This window comes from Sus scrofa, chromosome 5 (genome assembly GCF_000003025.6).
Source record: "Sus scrofa isolate TJ Tabasco breed Duroc chromosome 5, Sscrofa11.1, whole genome shotgun sequence".
Classification (NCBI taxonomy): Eukaryota; Metazoa; Chordata; class Mammalia; order Artiodactyla; family Suidae; genus Sus; species Sus scrofa.
The window spans coordinates 11,709,601-11,723,066 of NC_010447.5; the positions used below are offsets into that span (position 1 = coordinate 11,709,601).

General features: G+C 39.8%; 1 protein-coding gene across 27 annotated transcripts in view; it reads left to right on the top strand.

Annotated features, from left to right (window-relative positions):
- Positions 1–13,466, top strand: part of RBFOX2 (RNA binding protein, fox-1 homolog (C. elegans) 2) — a 271,803-nt gene that overhangs the window by 76,078 nt on the left and 182,259 nt on the right. For 26 of the 27 annotated variants that reach the window (XR_002343803.1, XR_002343804.1, XM_021091012.1 and 23 more), the window contains exon 2: positions 4,310–4,360. The exons of the other annotated variant lie outside the window; for it this stretch is intronic. Coding sequence is in view for 24 of the 26 variants with exons in the window: in XM_021091012.1 (XP_020946671.1) it covers positions 4,310–4,360 (51 nt within the window). In the remaining 2 variants the exon portion in view is untranslated. The remainder of the gene's footprint in view (positions 1–4,309; positions 4,361–13,466) is intronic. 27 annotated transcript variants of the gene reach the window in all.

Consider the following 13,466-nt stretch of genomic DNA (forward strand, 5'->3'; position numbering starts at 1 on the left):
CTATGAAAGCTTTTGGCAGTACCTGCATCTAGGAATGTGATTCCCCCGCCCCCCCTTATGAAAAGTTTTCTGCATTGTTAAACTCAAGAAGGAAGTTTATATGTGGGATAGTCTCTGGGAGTGATGAATCTTTGTTAATTATGCTTTTGGTTTTTTAAAAAAATTATTTTCTTAATCCTGTAATTCCTTTCTCAGACAATCTTGAAATAATTACTCTAAAGGAATAATACGGGATGGTTATTAGAGAAAATAATTTGATAAAATGGGAAGGACAGGTGCTTTGGAATCCAACAGACCTGGATTGAAAGTTTGACTTTCCCGCGGGTTATCTCCGCTTTATCATCTCCTTCTCTTTGCCCGTTTCTCTTCCTCCTCCCTCCATCCTGAGACGCCGCCTGGTTGGTTGGTTGCTCAGTATCTAGCGGTCATCATCATCTTTATTATTGTCCTTATTAGAATCTCTAGGGAATGATGCTGAAGTAAACTTATAGACTCCAGAATTTAAGGCACTTGGGGATTTCAGAAGGAACCCTATTCTTTTTGTTATGGTCTAAGCTGCATATGTCTTCCCTGTGGAAATAGCCAACCAATGTTACCTATCATAATTATTATTTTTAAATAACAGGTTTATTGATGTATAATTCACAGACCATAAATCTCACCCTTTTAAAGTATTTTTGGAGCTTTGTGGTTTTAAAGAAAAGCATAGAGCTGTGCATCCATCATCACTAATTCTAGAACATTTTCATCACCAAAAATAAAATCCAGTACCCATTAGCAGTCACTCCATTTAGTCCCTGGAACTACTTACTAATCTGCTTTCTCCATAGATTTGCCCATTCTGAATATTTCATAAAAGTGGAATCATATAATTTGTGGTCTTTCGTCTCTGCCTTTTTTCACTTAGCACGATGTTTTAAAAATTCATCCTTGTATTGGTACTTTATTCCTTTTCAAGGCCAAACAATATTTATTGCAAAATAATGTGCATATACTATACTTTGGAATTAATTCTGCTATGAACATTTGTGTACAAGGTTTTATGTGTATGTGTGTTTCTCATTTTCTTGGTTATATCTAGGGTGGATTTGCTGGGTCACATGGTAATTCTTTTTTTATATTTTGAGGAACTTCCAAAGTGTTTCCAAAGTACCTACAGCATTTCACATTCCTATGAGCAATGTATCAGATTCTGGTTTCTCTTGTTATTGTCTGACTTCTGATTATAGCCACCCTAGTGGGTGTGAAATGTCATCTCATTGTGGTTTAAATTTGCATTTTCCTAATGACCGATGATGTTGAGTATCGTCTCGTGCTTGTTGGCCACCTTATTTTCTTTGGGGAACTTCCTCTTCAGATCTTTTGTCTGTTTAAAAACTTGGGTTATTTGTCTTTTTGAGAGTTCTTTTGCATTCTGAATACGAGTCCCTTCCTGGAGAAAGGATTTGCCAATATTTTCTCCCATTCTGTTAGTTGTCTTCTCACTTACTTGATGGTGACTTCCCCCTACCCCACCTTTACTGAGACATAATTGGCGTGTAACATTGTAGAAGTTTAAGGTGTTTACCTTGTTGATTTGATACACTTATCTGTTGCAAAGGGATCGCCTACACTGGAACCTGCATCGTGTCACATAATTACCACTTTGTGTGTTGGGGGGGGGTAAGAACATTTACAGTCTGCTCTCTCAGCAACTCGCAAGTATGTAATGCGGTATTATGAACTATAATCACTGTGTGCGCTGTGCTGTACATTACACCCCAGAGTTGATGGTGTCTTTTGAAGCACAGAAGTTTCAGATTTTGATGAAGTCTAGTTTATCTGTTTTTCCATTGTCACTGTGTTTTTGTAGTCATATTGAAGAAACAATTGTCTAACCGAATATCGTGGAGATTTACGCTTTTGTTTTCTTCTAAGAATTTCATGATTTTAGGTCTGTGGTCTATTTGGAGTTAATTTTGTGTATGGTGTGAGAGAGAGTTCCAACTTCATTTTTTACACGGGATATTCCAGTGTCCCAACTCCATTTGCTGAAAAGACTGTTCTTTCTTCCATTGATTTTCTTGGTAGCCTTTTAAAAAATCAGTTGATCCTAATGGTAAGGGTTTATTTTTGGACTCTCAGTCATACTTCATTGGTCTATAGGTTCACTGTCCTTACACAGTATTAACACTGTCTTGATTACTGTAGCTTTGTAGTGTGAGTTCTTCAACTTTGTTCTTCTTTCTTATGATCATTTTGGCACCTGTATTTTTTTTTTTTTTTTTTTTTTTTTTTTTTTTGGTCTTTTTGTCTTTTAGGGCGACACTGGCAGCATATGGAGGTTCCCAGACTAGGGGTCGAATCGAAGCTGTAGCTGCTGACCTACGCCAGAGCCATAGCAACACAGGATCTGAGCCACGTCTGCGACCTACACCACAGCTCATGGCAATGTCAGATCCTTAACCCACTGAGCGAGGCCAGGGATTGAACCTGCATCCTCATGGATGCTACTCGGGTTCGTTAACCACTGAGCTACGATGGGAAGTCCTTTTGTTGTTGTTGTTGTTGTTGTTGGCACCTGTAATTTTTAAAGGCAATTATCTTTGCTGTACTCTCTTTAGGGAAACTTAATTTAAAAATATCTAAAATAGAGACTTAATAAAAAAGAACTTGGATTTTCTGAGTGAGTCAGCAACCGAATGCCTAATAATTTCTGGTTATTTATCTTCATTTATTTCTTTACACATTCTGTGTAAAGCACTTTGAGGTTGTGGGGAAACCATGATGAACAAGACATGGGGTTTCTGGAGTTCCCGTCGTGGCTCAGTGGAACCACGTGCTCTAGGAACCATGAGGTTGAGGGTTCAATCGTGGCCTTGCTCAGTGGGTTAAGGATCCAGCGTTGCCGTGAGCTGTGGTGTAGGTTGCAGACGAGGCTCGGATCCCACGTTGCTGTGGCTCTGGCGTAGGCCAGAGGCTACAGCTCCAATCTGACCCCTAGCCTGGGAACCTCCATATGCCGCAGAGTGGCCCAAGAAATGGCCCAAAAAAAAAAAAATAAAAAAAAGACATGGGGTTTCTGTAGGAAGCTGAAATTGACTGCTTGCTTTTGTGTTTTTGAAAGGCATGTGGACTTGTGATTATTAAATATGATTGTAATCAATGCAGATGCACCATTAGGTGGAAGCTTTACTCTCTTGTCATATATGAATGTCTGTCAGTGAACATTCTTCTTAACTAACTCTTGTGCTGGTAGGAATGGCGGTGTGGCGGTATAGAGGATGGAAGCAGAGGGTGAACATCTCTTAGGTAGCTGTGTTGAGCACCTTAAAAAAAATCACAAAAGCGCTACATTCTCATTTACACCTTTGTGTGAAAGTGTATGTCTTCCCATTTAAAATTTCCCTTGAAGGCGAGGGCCTTGTTTTATTCATCTTTCTTTGTTAGTCAGCTAAACAGTACTCTGAAAATACTAGGTGTTCAGTGTATGTTGAGTGAATGATTGAATGAGTCAGGGAAGCCATAACTGAATGCTCCTTTTGTGTGACCTTATAGGGTTTGCATGGCTTTTAGTGGCTATCGTCCTTGCCCTCCAGGATCTTAAGACTTAATGGTTAATGTGAAGATAAGACACTCAATATAATACACCTTTACAAAAATAAGATTTATTAAGTTATAAATAATATGAAAAGTAAATTGTTCAAGTAACCTAGTAAATTTTAACATACATACGTATTAGGAGTCACTTGAGTCCATAGGATGATTTAGGGTATTAGAGGAAGCCTTGAACAGAGAGAGAGATTTTTGTCTAGGTTTAAAAGAACTGGAGAAAAGCAGATTGATAAGAGGGAAGGGACTGCAAGTTTTCCAGGTCCAGAGGCAGTTCTCAGTAGGAATGGTCCTCGTCTCTTTCCAACAAGGGAACTTTTGGAAATGTGTGGAAGTTTTTGCTTGTTCTAGTGTTCATAAGTTCTACCTGCTTTTAGAGGTTAGGGGACAGGGCTGCTAGAGTCCCACAGTGTGAAGTTAGGGATTGATCTGCCCCCAATCCCAGTAGCTCTGTGTCTGAGATTCACTGCGAAGGAGGCAGATTTAGCTGGGCGCAGAGGAGTGTAGTGTTTATGAATAGTGTTCCTAAGCAAAAGCTGCTCTTTGTGTTTTGCTTCGGTAGATGCTGAGCTGAGAGATGTGTGTAGTTAGGTAGAGTGGAGCAGAGCAATGGAACACCCTCAGAACTGGTGCAGGAATTTATATATGATCAATTTGGATGATTTCGATGATTCTTAACAGTATCTTTTATCTTACGGTTTTCTTTTCTTTCTCTTAGAACGAGCCTCTGACCCCAGGTTATCATGGATTCCCAGCACGGGACAGCCAGGTTGGTAAAGCTGTTTTTAATGAAAAAAGTGTGTGTGTGTGTGTGTGTGTGTGTGTGTGATCTAAGGACACTATGATAGAGAGCATTTCCTGAAGTTATTTATTTTGGAGAGAGGTATGGTTAGTTTCAGCAGGGAATTTACATGTAGAGATATAATAAACTGTATTTATTTGTCTTTAAAGTATTATAATCACATTATTGAAATTAAGGGTATTATGAGGGAACATCACTTGAGCACAGTTATAATTGCTTTTGTTTTTTCTTCTCCAGGCTATGTAATAATTTTTTAACCTGGTTTTCTTGATGTCTCATAATTCTAAAAGCTGGACTTGTCTATTCCCTGCTGCTTAGCCCTTGCCTGCACAGATTTTTTGAGCCCTCTCAACAAGAAAATTCCATTCTCCTCCCTGGGGGAATTCAGCCTCGTGGTTTTAATCAGGAAAGGCTTTCTTGAGAGAGGGAAGTTTCTGCTGCCTTTCTTTGTTAGGTAGGGAGGATGATTGGAAAAAGCCTGGCCCTCTTGTGGGGTAGAGCAAAACTGTTTCCTGCAAGAACATTCTTGGTATGGTTTAGAGGAGTGTATAAAATGCCTTCCATAGCCTTTTACTGTTTGGAGCTTGGAGCAGGTGAGGCTGACGCAGAGTTAGGGTAGAAAAACAGGTAAGGCTGCCTCAGAGATAAATGGTGCGGCTTGTGACACCCAGCCTCTGAAATTTAACTCCTTGCTGTTTATGGATACTGATATTCTTCAGAAGATTTAAAGGAACCTTCTAGAAATATCTGTGAATTTCTGTCCATCATTTATATCTTTGAATGCCTATCCGTCATTCCTTACAGGATTGTCAAAAGAAGTCACCATTACTAGGCTTGTCCAAGGGATATATGTCATCAAAGTGCTAAACCAAAGGGTTGACATAGTTCCCCTTTCCAGAACTTAATTAAATCTTCTCACAACCCCTGAAGCTGATCTTAGGAACGCGGATGGCCCCATAAGCAATAGTCACCTATTTGTGGGTCTTGCAATTAGAGTATTTGCTCACTTCTTGCTCTTGTGGTGCTGGATTAACCTCAGCCTATCCCCAGGTAAGATATGGAGAAGAGAGGAGAGAGAAAGTGTTATTCATCTCTGTGTTCATCGCCCAGTGGGGATCATCATTGTTGGAGCTGAGAGTTGTCCCTGTGGAAGCTTTTGGTGAAAGATAAGATCATTTACTCCAAACCTAAAGAGAATATATATAAAGGGTCTTTCTTTTTTTTCTTTCTGGTTTTGACTGCCTATAGCTTCTGTAAGCTCTGAAATGTATGCCCTTTGATAGTAGCCCTATATCCTGGCCATATATCAGAAAACATATCTGGAGCGTGCCCAGAGAGCTAGCCCCCCCAGAGACTCTGATTGAGTCAGTCTAAGAATGGTCTTTGCTGTTCACATATTTAGAAATTCCGGTAGGTCAAGAACAGTCCGATAGGCTGCTTTAAAATGAATGACATTTTCTATTTCATCCTGTACTTTTCACCCAAGACCCTTAAAACGTAAGGGGTCACGGTCGATCTCTTAATCTAGTTTTGTATACTAATGCAAATATTTATTTACAAATGTTGCTTATTTTGGATATAGGCTTATTTTAAATACAGAAAGGTAAAGCGAATTGAAGTTAAGTATGGGGATAGGCTTACGGAGTTTAAAAGGATCTGAAAGGGTACTGTGTAATGCAGTGTTCTTCCTGGGGGGATTACAGATCAATAAGAACTAAGCAGAAGGAATTAAGAGGAATTTGTTAAAGCACAAAAAATAGTCTCTGCTTGGAATCGCTTTTTTTCCCCTTTCTTTTGCAGCAGGGACCCACTGCTGTAGCTTGCACAGTTACTACCTATCCTGTCTCTGCTGTAGTCCTATACAGACCCTTTTGCTGTGGTTTAAAACTGCTAATTTACTTTGAGGCACATTCTGATGGTGACAGGTTTATTTTAGTTTATTTTCTTGGGCTTTATTTTGTTTTTCTGTCTAGATCTTTGAATTCGAGACCTTAGAGTAGTGCAAATAGGCAAATATTGAATAGCCGCTTGTTGCGTTTGATGAATACAGAATCCAAATGAGTCCTACTAATTAATGCGTCTAACCTTGCCAACCCTCACTTTGTGCTCTGAGATTTGGGAGGCCTTTATCAGTGTGAAGCGCTGGTCACCGAGCGGCCCCAGCTGGGCAGAAACTGAACTCGTGATCTTCACATCTCCCCAGAGTGGTTCGGCCCAGCAAATCAGGAACCGGGGAGTGGGGCGAAGGCGATTTTCATGGCGTGGCTCTTTATTTGCTTTCCTTATCTTGTGCTGTTCCTTGCTAAATAGATAGGCACCGTCCTCGGACAGGATTTTTATCGGCATCTAATGGAGACTGTGTAAAAGAGATAAAAAGTACAATTTTTTGACTCTTGCAAAGCACTTGCATCAGTATTTTCTCATCTCATCCTCACCACCACCTTTTGAAGTAGAAAAGACAAGTATTTCCTTTGGAAAGATAAGAAAATAGGCACACAGAGATTAAAGTGACTTATCCAAGGTAACAGTATAGGTAGTAGCTGAATAAGCACAGAAACGTGTCCTCTATTTGTTAAGGGCCCTTTCCTCCGTACTGAGGGTTAGTGATCACCAAGGAAAAACGTGGTTCTGTGCAGCACGACTGCTCACTCGCTGGATGTATCATTAGATCCCCTGAAGCCCAACTCTGGGTTTCAGAGTCCACGACCCCTGGTTAAGAACGGTAACAACTAAGTTCCTTGGCACTAAGTGGACCAGCATTGCACTGTTACAGTGACCCTTTTCATCCTGTTACATAAGCCTTTGGTAACGCATTTGATTTAAAACCTGCAAAGGAAAGGAGGGGCAAAAATGGACCTGCTGCCTTGTAGAGGTTTTGCTTTTTAATTCAAGGTCGCCCCAGCCTACTTTCCCAGTCAGTTAGCTGGCTTTATGGGCTGGCCGTCCGTCGCTTTTATTAAGCACTCCAGCACTTCACTGTGCTTGCTAATGTGGTCGTGGAAGTGGAGGAGACAAACATTGTTCCAGATGAACAGAAATGAAAACCAGCTCCGAAAAGCTGAATGTTTTATCTCAGGCCGTGCAGGATTTTAGGTTGGTGATACAATGCAGTCAGTGGTTTAGATTCCTAGCTGTCTGTTTCTTTGTGATTTATGTCTAGGAGCACATTCTTATGATAGAGTTCTCAAGTGTTGATTAAGGCTGGCATATTTTGTGGGTTTGTAATATGTCCTAAATGAGAGATTATGTGTGCACTAGCTCCAGAGTTTTTATTCAGGAAGGACTTGGAAGCAGCAGTCTGATCAGAAGGGGCCTTAGTTCTGCATGGCAAGCTTAATTACTGTTTTTGCTAGTATTATTTATTTATTTGGGATGGATTTCAGGGGGCTCCTGAAAAGTACCGGGGGAGTCCTAAAGCTAGCCCCTTGTCTGTCACCTCTTGGTGCCACAACTTTATGTTCACTGTAATTAGAGTGACTATATAGTTTATCATTCAAATTGGGGCACGTTGGAGAGTGAAGAGCAATGCTAATGTTGAAACAGTCCCAGGCAGACCTTGCTGAATGGGCTGTATCGTCATCCTACCATGAATATCCCCTTAAGGGTGTGATCAGGTTTGGGGTATGGCCCTGTGCAGTGCTGTCACCGGGCCTGTGGGGGTGGAGAGTGGAGTGTTGCCATCCATGGTTGCCACGAGGGCACCGACTCGTAGTTGGGTTCAGATGTTGAGTCTGCTATGGAACTGGGAATGTTAGTAAATTATGAAAACTTATGTTTGTGGAGAACTTTGCAGTTTATAGTGTATGCTCTCATGTATATTTAGGGTTTTCATCTTCACAACAGCTATGATCCCTATTTTGTAGCTAAGAAAAACCAAAGCAGAGATTCTCAAATGAATTTCCCCATGTCACATAGTTGATGGCAGAGTTAAACTTGAACCCTGGGTTTCAGCCTCCCAGTCCTGTATTTCTCTTTCTCATTCTGTCAGTGTTTTCTCCGCCCTGGATGGGGATGTCCTCTTTCCTGTGTGGCAAGATAAGATATTACGGCATCTTTGGAGAATGTAACAGCGTAAGAAGTCTTCATATGACCTGGAGGTCCCTTGACTCACAATTTTTATCAAGTTTTTTTTCCTATTTTGTTTGTTAAAATAGCTTATGGACTATAGTTTATCTTTTGTATTTTATTAATTTATGTTTGCGTGCCAGCAGCACCTTGGACTATGGTTGTGATTATGATTTGTTGTTTAGATTAGAGAGCATTGCCTTCCTGGGATTGTCAAGAACATGCCCATGAGGAATGAAATAAACCTTCCTATTACCATTTTGTATTTTAATATAAAGAAAAAAAATACCACAGTATCAAACTTCACCTGATTTCTAAAATGCTGGTCAGTGGCTCCTTAAAAAGTTTTTCTGTTGAAAAGCTATGACATGGATGTGTTCACATTATCCCCACAAAATGGGAATATCAAAGATGTTTAAGTTGACAGATAGGACAGACGACTAGAGATTTAGATTTGAGTGGCAACCTTAATTTTAATTTAGAGGATAGAGTTTAGATGACCTAAGAGTTTTTTTTTTTTTCCCCAAAAGTATTTTCTTTCTTCTTGAGAATTCTTAATTTCTTTTTTTCTAACTAGTTATCTTTTTTTTTTTTAATCCCTAGAATGGATTTTATTTTTGTCCACGTTCTTGCACTTTCAGGGCCTTTATTTACTTTGTCCCCCCCCCCACATTTATTTATTTATTTATTTTATTACTCAATGAATTTATTACATTTATAGTTGTACAATGATTGTCACAATTCAGTTTTATAGGATTTCCATCCCACAACCCCAGAGCATCCCTCCACCCCCCGAACTGTCTCCTTTGGAAACCATACGTTTTTCAAAGTCTGTGAGTCAGTATCTGTTCTGCAAAGAAGTTCATTGTGTCCTTTTTTCAGATTCCACATGTCACTGATAGCATTTGATGTTGGTGTCTCATTGTCTGACTGACTTCACTTTAGCATGATAATTTCTAGGTCCGTCCATGTTGCTGCAAATGCCATTATTTCTTTCCTTTTTAATGGCTGAGTCATATTCCATTGTGTATGTGTACCACATCTTCTTGATCTATTCCTCTGTCGATGTGCATTTAGGTTGCTTCCACGTCTTGGCCATTGTATAGAGTGCTGCAATGACCATTGGAGTACATGTGTCTTTCCGAGTCGTGGTTTTCTCTGGATAGATGCCCAGGAGTGGGACTGCTGGATCAAATGGGAGTTCTGTTTTTAGTTTTCTGAGGCATCTCCATCCTGTTTTCCACAGTGGTTGCACCAATTTACAATCCCATCAACAGTGTAATAGGGTTCCTTTTTCTCCACACCCTCTCCAGCACTTACTGTCCATAGACGTTTGGATGATGGCCATGCTGGCTGGTGGAAGGTGGTAGGTACCTCACAGTGGTTTTGATTTGCATTCCTCTAATAATGAGTGATGTTGAGCATCTCTTCATGTGTTTTTTGGCCAGTTGTATGTCTTCTTTGGAGAATTGTCTGTTTAGATCTTCTGCCCACTTTTTGATGGGGTTGTTCATTTTTTTGGTATGGAGCTGCAGAAGCTGTTTATAAATTTTGGAGATGAATCCCTTGTCAGTCGCTTCATTTGCAAAGATTTCCTCCCATTCTGTGGGTTGTCTTTTCATTTTGTTTAGGGTTTCCTTTGCTGTGCAGAAACTTTAGTTTGATTAGGTCCATTTGTTTATTTTTGTTTTTACTGTCATGACTCGAAGAGGTGGATCTGAGAAGATATTGCTGTGGTTTATGTCAGAGCGTGTTTGGCCTATGTTTTCCCTTAAGAGTTTTATAGTATCTGGTCTTATATCTAGGTCTTTAATCCATTTGAGTTTATTTTGTGTAGGGTGTCGGGGAGTGTTCTAATTTTGTTCTTTTCCATGTGGCTGTCCAGTTTTCCCAGCACCATTTATTGAACAAGCTGTTATTTCTCCATTGTATGTTCTTGCCTCCTTTGTCATAGATGAGTTGGCTGTAGGTGCGTGGGTTTAATTCCGGGCTTTCTATCCTGTTCCACTGATCCATATTTCTGTCTTTGTGCCAATACCATGTGGTTTTGATGATTGTTGCTTTGTAGTATCAGGGCCTTTATTTACTTTGATTGGGAGCCTTGGGCGATAGCAAATGCATTTTCTGTCACATTCATTTGGTTTGGTGCCAAAGAAATGATGGCTGCTTTTCTTTGCTTGGGGAGATTTGGAATGGAGCACATAGCGAGGATGCTTTAGTTCTAACTCAGTGCTTCAAGCATAAGAAAAGATGGCAGCACGTAGTAACCATGTGACCCAGTACACACACCACATACACACACACACACGTAATATAGCTTAGAATGAAATTAGCCTTAGCAAATGGTACTTATCCTTAACCATGTTCTAAGCGTTGTGGGATTTTTCATTCTGTTTCATTCCGTTAATAAAAATTAAAAAAAAAAAACCCATTGATTGTGACCAACAATTGATCAGAATTTATCTCCTGGACCCACTAATGGATTACAATCTATAGTTTTGAAAAACAAAATTCAAATAGTTGCTGTCCTTAAAAATACAGCCTTAAAGAAACCCCATGCGTAGCCTTTAGCCGTCACTTCGCTGTTCCCATCCCTCCACACCAGCCCTTAGCAACCACTAATCTAGTCTCTGTCAGTGTGGGTGTACCTATTCTGGACATTTCATAAAATACGATCATATAATATCTGATCTTTTGTGACTGGCCTCTTTGACTTGGCGTAATGTTTTCAAGGACCATCCAATGTTGTAGCATATGTCAGTACCTATTTCTTTTTTTGGTGGAATAATGTCCCATCATATGGATTTAGATTTATCTTTATGTGAGCTGCTGCCTTGCCTCTGTAATCCTACCTTCTGCACGTCTCTTACTTACTGTTGGCTCAGCCTCAGTGGGCGTTCTTTCTGTTTTTGAACTCACCTTCAGGGCCTGTGGAGTAATTGTCTCCTCCACCTTCACATCTGCAGTGCCCTTGACCCAGGTGTTCACCTTCTCATTCAGTCACAGGGACAAAGTTTACTCCCCAGAGAAGCCTTCCCTGACCACAGGAATCTGAAGTTGTCCGCATACATAGCCTGCCATTAAGTCTTTCAAATCTCGTCATCATCTGTAACCATCTAGTGTGTGTGCTTTATTATCTGTCTCTCCCACTAAAATAGAAGTTCTGCACAAGCTGTGACATTGTTTAGAGCAGAGCCTGACATGTAGGAGATCACTAAATATTTGTTGAATGAATAAATGAAAATTATTCTCAGTTTAATGTGAAGCTTTTGAAAAGGCGTTAAGCAGGGAAATGATGATCTATTTTACATTTTTAAAATAAAACAACATTGTAGTTGCTGTATATAATGAATTTTTAGAGGATCAAAAATGCAACCTAGATCAACTATGCTTTAATCAAAAAATACAAAAAAAATGCATTGTTAGAACAGTCTAGGCAACAACTTTATCATTTGCTATGTTTAATATCAATTTCAATTACTTAATTGTTGAACGAGAAATTTGTTCCCACCGCCCTCTCTCAGTCGGAGACTGGATTAAAATAACAGGTTCAGAAGTAAACTGTTTCATACCCCTCATATCTCACAATTGTAATAATTTTTTTTACAGGTCCTTTTTAAACTAAAAATACTTGTGCTTTGCTTTTAAACGACAAAATTATGAAAGTATGAAACCGCTTTCTTTTCCTCCTACTGGGTTATCTAGAACCGCACTTTCAGCCTTCATGCAATATGTATTCAGATGGTTGCTTCTCTTCAGCATCTGCCTTCGGGTCCCCCATCAGGTTCAGGGCCGTCTGTGGTGTTGCCTTACACCCTCTAGTGGATGAAGGGCTGCTAAATGCTGCTGCACTGGCACTTGGCTCAAACCATTAATCAGCGTCCAACTTCTGTTCTGTTTTAGACATTCCATTCTGGAGACAGTTCCTAAGCTTTAAGGCCATTGTATTTCTCTTGCTGCTTACTGCCATGTAGCTAAATAACAGGCTTATTCTGATGTTTCTTGATTTATCAGTTTTAGGCTTTATCCTTTGGCTTCCTGCTATCGGAGATGAGAAATTAACAGTTTAATAGGCACCTTCTCCTTCCTTCTGATAAAGCCTTTTTTGTCGTTAAATCAGTGTTCATTATTGGTTTATGTTTACGTAATATATACATCATTATGACTGAAAATAGTCAAACCGTAAAATATTGATTACCTTCCCTTTCTTATATACTTTTTTGTTTCCCTTGGAATTATTAATAATATACATATAGAAAATACATACATATATAGTTAGTAATTACTTTTTAAAAAGCACTATTGAGGTACAATAGCCGTACCATAAAGTTCACCCAGTGGAAGTATACTTGTTCAATGATTTTTTTGAATTTATAGGGTTGTCACCATCTCCATAGCCTAGTTTTACAATATTTTCACCATCCCCCTAAATTTTCTTGAATTCTGTTGCAGTCAATCCCTACTCTCACTGATCTGCTCTCTGACTCTATAAAACCATCTTTTCTAGACATTTCATGTAAAGGGAATCATGTAACATGTATGTAGTGTTTCGTACATGACTTCTTTCATTTATCATCGTGTTTTCGAGGTTCATCCATGTCGTGGTGTGGATCACCGTATCATTACCTTTTATTGCTGAATAATATTCTTTTTTTTTTTTTTTTTTTTTTTTTGTTTTGTTGTTGTTGTTGCTATTTCTTGGCGCTCTGCGGCATATGGAGTTCCAGCTAGGGTCGATCAGCTGTAGCCCAGCCTACGCCAGAGCACAGCAACGCGGATCCGACCGCATCTGCGACCTACACCACAGCTCACGCATGCCGATCGTACCCCTGGCAGGCAGGACCGACCCGCACCTCATGGTTCCTATCGGATTCGCCAACCACTGCGCCACGACGGGAACTCCTGAATACTATTCTTTTATATGGCTGTTTCGTTAATCCCTTTACCAGTTGATAGATACTTAGATTATTGCCAGTTTAGCCATTGTGAGTAATGCTATTATGAACAC